The sequence below is a fragment of the Saccostrea cucullata genome, unplaced genomic scaffold, assembly GCF_032062105.1.
Source record: "Saccostrea cucullata isolate Sc308-1 unplaced genomic scaffold, CSIRO_AGI_Scuc_v1 ctg4002, whole genome shotgun sequence".
Classification (NCBI taxonomy): domain Eukaryota; kingdom Metazoa; phylum Mollusca; class Bivalvia; order Ostreida; family Ostreidae; genus Saccostrea; species Saccostrea cuccullata.
The window spans coordinates 947-10,139 of record NW_026931817.1 but is presented as its reverse complement, the minus strand read 5'-3'; the positions used below and the strand labels follow the sequence as shown (position 1 = coordinate 10,139).

Here is a 9,193-nt window from a genome sequence, read left to right as displayed (position 1 = left end):
TTTTAAAACCTCGATTTACATCACGGGTTATTTTTATATTATTATTACTATTATTATTATTATTACAGCTTGTAATACAAAAATATATTGAATTTCTCTTTTTCTTCTCATAAATGAGACATATACTACTAGTATTTTGTAATTGGTTTGCCAGCACTGTTTCATTTGGGAATATTTTCAGAAAAATAAATTTTGCCATGGTCATCGGTAAACTTATCGCTGGCTGTGGTCAAGTTGTCCCAGTCTGGCCAGTAGGTGGACTTCATTCTATGGAAATAACTCACAAGATTGGGATGGTTCTCTAGAAATTAACAAAAGTTATAATTAACATTATAATTAATATTAATATTGTTTTTTACAAAGTTTGCAATTGACATTTCAAATCTAGATATAGAAAAAATTCCAGGACAGTGATTTTCTGTTATATCGTACCTTTGGTAAAACTTTCATATCGTGTCCCCTGCATGCTAACCAGAAGAAATGTCAGCATTCCGAATAGAGAGCAGTCTATTTCACTGGGGTTGTCTCCCATGAAATATTTCTTATCACCTGAAGAAATACGAAGCACAAAAATTCTAGCAGAATGAAAAATTATGTATCATACATATTACATGTACTTACTTCATAAAATACAGAACTCCTACATGTATCTTTACTCCGCACCAAAAAAAACCCCAGAAAACCTAAGACGTACTGTACCATGTACACTAATTAGCATGTTCTCGAAGTGGTGTACTAGTATACCAATTTTCAAAAACTCCATAAAACTTTTAGAAAAATTTAAAGTCAGTACTACGTAACATCAAAACTTAACGATTTTTCTACACCTTTTCCCACTTTTCTCACGAGAAAATTTAAAACTTATCAGCTTTGGGATGTACTAATAACAGACAACTGTGTTTTCAAAATGAAACTGGAATTTTTATTGTGATTGTGCACCACCAAAAATTACTTCGCTAAAAGTACTCTGATTACAGATAAGTATTCTGAAGTTATATGGAAGGGAATTACCGCCAAAAGTCTATGTTTCTTGCTTTTATTCTTATTCTGCCTACTTCTTTATGCTTTGTTATTATTGTAATTATATGTCACTTTATTGTTTTCATATTCGTCTTTATTACATTTCACTTTGACTTTTATCCTTCTTCATTTTGTCCTTACTTCTATGTTGCTTTATTCTTGTAAATGCATTCTACTTTTTTTTAAATTTAAACAGTTTCTTAAATAAATTATTCAATCACGCAAACAATGAAGCATATTCAATGAAGACGAATGGAAGTTGTCAAACCGTCAAAATTTAGTGCGGCATTATAACGCTAGGTGGTGTGGTGTTCGCTACGAGTGTTGGTAAAACTAGGTAACCAAACCCGGGTCGGGTTATTTAAGATTCTTCAATACGCCTTAGTACTTTAATTATCAATCGAACTTCTGAAGGCTGGATCCAATAATCCGATCCAATAATGGAAACTTCATATTTATTTTCTCTGGGCACACAGGAATAGCGGCCTCTTTTTTCAGACATAACTTTATACTATACTGAATATGTTCATTGAAAGGCCGACCCACTTTTTGTAAGAGTAAGGGTCAAATAAGTTAATGTAGTACGTATAGTAGGAAGAAAATTTAAATTTGATTCTATAGAAGAAGTTGAATCTAACCCAAAACTCACCCCGCCTTCGAAATAGGATTTCATTGGCATTGGAAGCAAATTGAAAGTGGGGAGGGGGGGCTATGTGTAAGAATTTTTTAAGACCTTAAAAAAAAAAACCTGACAAGCAAAAAAAAAAAAAAAAAAAAAAAAAAAAAAGGAAATTTGCAATTTACCAAACTCAAATATTCAATTTCGTCGGGGTGGGGGTGGGGGGGGGGGGGGGGGGGGGGGTAGGTTCGAACTCCAGTGCCAAAGTTTTTTTCCATACAACACCACTTTCCCCATTTTAAACCTATACTGCATCGTGTCCATGGCAAGGTGGGGGGGGGGGGTGGTCTAAACCTATGCAGTACTAAGTCTATCTCTGGAAAAAAAAGTGGGGGCTAAGCCCCCCCCCCCCCCCACGGTTCCGACGCCTAGTATGTATTTTCAAGTTTGGACAATTTCCTGGGGTTTTTTTGCGCTTGTCAAGGTGCTTTCAGCCGGGTACTTTACCATTTATTCTCTTGTTGCCCCCTCCCTACTTTCAAAAACGTACAATGCTACGTCACTGTTCTCTCGCCTGAAAAATATAACTCTATTAAAGTTAATTGTTGGATAATTGAATTCCAGTTTAATTGATATAAAAACGTTCAATATTTTGATACTAGTTAACCCTCATAAATTGGGTTGTTTTTCAGAACCATCCACTGAACTGAACTTCAGATAGTATATAACTGCTCATGTGCGTGATTCTAGGGACATGGCTTTGCAAAGGAGTGAGGAGCGTTAATATGGGTAGGCAGGCGCGGATCCAAATTTTTTTTTTCCGGGGGGGGGGGGGGTCCACCCCAGTCCAAAAAAAAAATTTCCAATCCCAGAAATTTCTTGACGAGCATAAAAAAAACCTAAACTCGCCCAAACGTCAAAATCCTATTTCGTAGGGAGCGTTTAACATTTTTTCCTTGCTTTAGTATATACGTTTTTAAACCTTGTAAATTCCAGGGGGTCCTAACACCCCACCCCCCTCTAGATCCGCGCATGGTAGGCGAAGTAGGAACTAGGCATCATGCATCCAGACATACTAGAAACTCCCTGGTCTTATTTTCAGCGTTAATATTTTATATTAAAATAACACTTAATTTTCAATAAAGAAAGAATTTATATCTTTAGTACGCATCGTATTTGTGATCAGCCAGAAGAGCTAAAAAAATTCTTAGAACTCAAAAATTCTGTTTGGTGGTGGTGAGGGGGGAGGGGTCGTCAACTTTTTTTCAGTACTAAATTTTACTCATGCAAATAAGTACATGACTTTTAATATATAAACTGACTATTAGTACTGCAATAAAAAGGGTAAGGGATGGGGGCAACAAGCCTTTCGCTGAACGTTTCCAGTAGTAAAAAGTTACGTTTAGGAAAATGTTTCGTGGCCACCCACCCCTCTACCGGCGAAACTTACCCCATAGGAGGTCGTCCACCCGGAAGTCAGTATATATATTGAGACTTTGGTGGTTTGATTGTACATTGTATAATGCCCCTTGCGAGAATTTTTAACTCAAAAGGAGAAGCCACATCTTGCCGGTGGAGAGCTGCAAATTTGTCCTATATACTCGGCACTTATAGCCATTGAGCCGTGAGGGATCTTTTTTCGTGCCAGCACCTACTGCGACACGGGACCTCGGGTAACAAGGTCTAGATCTCACCCGATGGATTGAACTCCACGTCCTTCTGTGGGATTCTTACCCACGACGTATTGATCGACTCCTTACTACTGTACTTCGTGACTCTAGACGCCGTAACCACAGTGCCACGCGGGCGACTTAACCCAGGGGGAGAAGGGGGGGGGGGTGGTCATTATCCATATGTACTCTTGAAGATTATCTATGTTTAACTATTGGTTAAAATGATTTAATTATAAAGCACTTTTAAAATGATATTATTTAAATATTTATTCATACATGTATCATGTGTATAGGACGGATAACTTTTCTTCAAAAACTGAAAACGTTCGTATATATAAATATCGTTTTACGATTAAAAAAAAACTATTCGGGGGAGGGGTCGCTATGAAGTGGGGGCGAATTGCTATATATAGCGAGATTTCCCACGGAAGACTAGCTATACCCCGGGGGAAGTCCCACTGTATAGTCTTCCGAAGGAAGCATCACTATGTAGTCAGTCTTCCAGGGGAAATCTTACCATCTAGCGAGACTTCCGAGGGAATGGCATGTATCGGGTACATACCTGAACTAATAACAAACATCATTCATTTGAAAATTTAAGTTCGATTGATAAAGTATTAAGGCAGAAAATTGGGAAAAAACTCGAATAACCCCGGCCCGGTTTGCTTACCTAATTTTACCAACACTCTTAGCGAACACCCCTGCCACCTAGCGTTATAATGCGGCACTAAATTAGGACAACTCGTATTCGTCTTCATTGAATATGCTTCATTGTTTGCATTATTGAGTTAACGTTCGTAATAGAGATAATCATTTAAGATACTGTATCAATTTAAAAGAAAATAAAATGACTTAACAAGAATAAAGAAACATAGAAGTAAGGACGAAATGAAGAAGGATAAAAGTCAAAGTGAAATGTAATAAAGGCGAATATGAAAACAGTAAAGTGACATATAGTTACAATAATAACGAAGCATAAAGAAGTAGGCAGAATAAGAACAAAAGCAAGATACATAGACTTTTGGCGGTAATTCCCTTCCATAAAGTTAATAAATAATACTTATGTAGTCTTTTAGATCGAGTACAAGTAGGTCTTTCGATAGTCTGCTGGAATTTCGATGGACTTTTACTGAGCTCTTTTATTTGTCGACCTGTATTTTGATTTCTTAATTTGAAGCTTTCATAATTAAAAAAAACTTCCATATTAAAAAAAATAAAGAACTTGCTGTGGCCTTTAATTCGACATTCAAATATATCGACGACGTTGTATTTCTTACAGTCATATGTCTTATTATTTAAAAAATGGTGCTAGATTGATTGTATGTTGTTTAACGTCCCTCTCGAGAATTTTTCAGTCATGGAGACGCCACCACTTGCCGGTGGAGAACTGCAAATTTTGTCTTATACTCGGTACTCTTGGCCATTGAGCAGGGAGGGATCTTTTTCGTGCCAGCACTTACTGCGACACTGGACCTCGTTTTCTACGTTCTCATCCGAAGGGCCGATTTCCTTGTCCCACAGTGGGATTCGAACCAGCGAAGTAAGGGTCAACTACTCACTTCGCGACTCTAGCGCATGTACGCTCTAACTACTGCGCCACACGGTCTACAAATGGCGCTAGACTCTGCCACATCTGTTTCATATTTGGACGTTTGACTGCTTATTAACAATAAGGGCCAACTAACAATTCGTATAACAAACAATTTTCCGTTGTTAAGTTTCTATATTTATGTAGTAATATTTCTATTTCTAATATTTTTCTCTGTGATAACTCTTTGAAAGTTAGGGGTAGTTTATTTCTTGATAATTCTGCCGGAATGTAAATTAGGCAGGTCGATAGGTCGGGAGCTAAGGAGGCCTAATACGCATGCAATTCTCGTGCGCATCTGTCTCTGTGTCTGACGCTAGGGAGGCCAAATATGCATGTAAATCTCGTGCGGCTGCCTTTGTGTTTGACGTCGGTTGGCGAGGACTGTTGAAATTGGCATGGACGTCATCATGTGATTTAAATCTATTAAGCTACATTTTTAAAGTCTAAATCTATAATTTTATTTCACAATGAAATGGAGATATAAGGAATCACTGTCTAGTTAGGAGGGTATGTCAGGGACATCAACAATAGTGGGAAACATGGGATAATTTAAGCATAACAGGCTTCGCCCGTTATGCAAATTATCCCATGTTTCCCACTATTGTTGATGCCCTGACATACCCTCCTAACTAGACAGTGATTCCTTAAAAATACCTACCCAGATAGTTAGACAGAGCCTCGATATCAGCTTGACCTATGCTCCAGACTTCCTCCACACTGTGGCGTCCAATTCCGTGTCCCCAGGTGGCGTTTTTTATGGCACGTCTCACAAACCAATAATACAGCCAAAAGCCAAATCCCTTAAATGGAGCTGAACTTTTCAACACTGGTATGTTGTCTTGATTACAGAACAGTTCGATACATAGCGTCCTGAAATGTAAAACAGACATCAGCTACATTCAAAGGAAACCTTTTGATTACATACATGTACATGTATCTTAAATATTTGGAACCAAGATGGTTTAGAAAGTCTATTTGTTACATTTTTTAAAGAAAATGAATTGTTTATTTTAAAACTTTGTGTAGTATAAATGTAGCTTATCGATATCTCAACGAAAATCTTTAATAATTAATATTACTCGGAAGGCGTTGGAACCGGAGGGGGGAGACTTAGCCCTTACTTTATTTTTTTTTTTGCAAAGTACCCATAATATAGGCAATGGACATTGGAGCGTAGGTATAGTCCCCCCTCCAACTTTCAATAGGCCCGTCGCAGTTTAGGTCAAGAAAAGGTTATGTGGTATAGTGTTTGGAAAAAAATTGTTTTGTTACGTTGCCGATATATATCTACTGTCCAAACTCAGTTCATGAAGGAGGGAGAGTATATAAAAATAATATATGCTCATCAATATTTATGTTTCAATGGGGGGGGGGGGGGGGGGTAGAGGTGGGGGACGGTTGGAAAGGGTACATGTACTTAGGCAGTCATACCAGTAAAAGTTTTCTTCAATCAGTTTCAAGAACGCCCTGGCTACGCTTTTCTGCCGGGAACTTAGTTCTGTATTCAGGTCGATGCCGTTTTTCTTTTTCAGGAAATCTATACAGAATTGGGAATCCGCAACTTCTGTATCATTGAATTTGATCCATGGTGTTTTACCTTTCTTGGACATTCTCCCGCTGTGGTCATTCTAAAAAGGTTTTAGAAATTAATATATTCTTACGTACTTTTTAAATGTATGGATATGTCAATGAAAATAATTAAATTTCATCTCGATCGAAATGGATAACTGATACAAACCTCAGGCATGCCTGGTATACTATACATACAACGTATCTTTAACTTCTGGTATAAATAATATCAAATCTTTATATACAAATATATAACCTGCTTTTTGACAGAATGTTATGAAGATAGTAGAGTAAAAGGCCATTTTTCCTGTTTGTCAAGATTTTGTTGCAGGTTGTATAGATCTGCACCACTCTTACAACTATAGTTTAAAATATTACTAAATTACAAAAAATAACAACGGTTTATATTATATAAAAGCGCCCACCATATATGGTGTTTTGGTCATGCGTAGAAACGTCTCAAGCTTCATTGGGAATGGCGACTTGCTGGGAACCATCAACCCTCTTCCAAAGAAGTGATGGACCACTACCACATTTGTAGGAACTGTCAGAAACTTTTTCCTGCGAAAAAATGTTTTATCCCTTTCAATTAATCCATTGTCGGAAACCCACGGTCAATCTTCTCGCATATACACGAAATGTAACATCAATGCAAATGTAATACAAATGTAATACTTAGTAAATCGGGATTATTACATTTTACGTTTTTAAATTTTGCGTCGAGATCAACAAAGAATGTAATCATGCAAAATGTAAGAATATAAACATCCTTTTTGTTATTATTACATTTTACGTTATTACATTTTACGTCGAGGTCAACACAAAATGTAATAATCTAAAAATAACGTCATTACATTTTGCGATTTTACATTCAGCGTTGATCTCGACGCAAGATGTAATAACGCAAAATGTAATAATCCCATGCAGTTAATTACATTTTGCGTTGTTATTACATTCCACGTTTAATTTTAACAAAGCTATGCTTATTGACCGGGTGATGATTAAAAGACGAGGACATCTCTGGGTATCCGACGATACTTTCAATCAAAATGGTGATATAATTTTGTTTTACAATCGTGCTTTAAAAACTCATAATGTGAGAATTTTCGCAATTCGAATTTTGTAAAAATGTGTGCCGAGAGACCTCGAACAATCTCCCAAGCACAGTTGCTCAATCCACAGAGCTTTGGGGAGGGACCTTCCCATCCCCCTTCCTTCATAATTCATAAATTGGTCCGTACCCCTAAGAGTTCTTTTTTACTTTTTTAAGTATCAGATGGTATGGGGTTTTTTTATATATAAAAGGCTTGTTTTAGCTATAATGGATTTTCCAGTTGTTATACTCTGTGAATATGTCATGGAAAAATATTTCATTTAAAAAAGGTCAAATAACCAATCCTTGGGGTACGGAAGGGGGGGGGGTTCCGGGCCGTCCCCGGGCACCTGTGGAAATTAATAACGTTTTAACCCAGTTTGACTTCCATACTACGTATTTTATAAACACAAGACTTCTTTGTCCATGTAACAGAAGAATGCTTTCAACAATAATATCATTTAAATGTACTTTCAAATATTACAACTTTATACATAACTTAATCTTAAAGAAATAATTTTTTAAAACGTTTTTAATCCAAAAATAACATTACTCTTATAAAGTTAAGTCAAGCATGAAATATCAAAATAAACATGGAAAGGCGGTCATAAATTTGTGAATAAACTATAGGCCTAGCAGTACAAGTTCAATGTAATTTTACCGTTTTCGAAGGAGACAACAGCACAGAACAAAACAAAGAAGAAGTGCGCATCCAGCCAAAGAAAGCCATGCTCCTTGTTTGAATTCCATCATACCGCAGAGCGTAAATTGCGTACATGAAAAGATGAGTCTGCCCGACTAGGTCAATGACCTCATCGGATTTTTTTCTCTCTGAAAATTGTTTTGCGTCAGAAATTAGGTCATGACAATGTTGTTCATGGATCAATTGACAATACCTTTCAAATCAAAAATATTCAAGAGAATATTATACATGTACATGATGTAATACGTAATCTGTACTGCATGGAGACTACAGCATTTTATGAAATTTTAGGAGTGGGACCCCATCTTGCTGAGTAATTATCTCAAGATATTTAACTGCATTACTGATTTGAGGAATTCTAAAAATGAAATATATCATTTAAAAACAAAATTCTTTATATAAATTTTATTTCGTGAATTTGTCTTACTTTCGCAGGTTGATTATTTTCAATCTTAATTCTTCAAGGTTCTTGTCTAATTATTCATTTTTTTATTAAAGGGGGGGGGGGTCGACTAGGAGATCGTTTAAAAAGATGCTAACTTTGATAGTAACACCATTTTACTGATACTTTAAAATTTGCAAAAAAAAAAAAAATAAATAAAAAAAAAATTAGGTTCCTGGTGGATAATTGAACATTCAAAGACTCAAAGTTGTTTAATTTATTTAAAGTTTGAACAAATATGTAAAAAAAAAATATATATATATACGTGTCAAAATCCCTTGAATAAATATTGAAATCTCTCCTTTTCCATTATTGTCTTTCTAAAGGTGAGCACCTTTTTCCGACTCATAATATGGTAGAGGGGGTGCCCTTGTCAACAAGTACCCGTGGTTCAAATGTGTGTTCATCGTGACAAGTATTTTCCATGAATATAAAAATTTTTAGACCTTGACTTTTGACTCACTTTTAAAAAGCCTTGGACAT

At 36.2% G+C, this 9,193-nt stretch overlaps 1 protein-coding gene across 1 annotated transcript; it reads right to left on the bottom strand.

Moving 5' to 3' along the window:
• Positions 1-75: 75 nt before the first annotated feature.
• Positions 76-8,341, bottom strand: LOC134233608 (failed axon connections homolog). The gene is made up of 6 exons (XM_062715589.1): positions 8,227-8,341; positions 6,898-7,033; positions 6,335-6,531; positions 5,562-5,773; positions 433-549; positions 76-301 (listed from the first exon to the last, which is right to left on the bottom strand). The coding sequence occupies exons 1-6, from the start codon at positions 8,316-8,318 to the stop codon at positions 162-164; spliced, it is 894 nt and encodes a 297-aa protein (XP_062571573.1). The 5' UTR covers positions 8,319-8,341; the 3' UTR covers positions 76-161.
• Between the last annotated feature and the right edge of the window lie 852 nt (positions 8,342-9,193).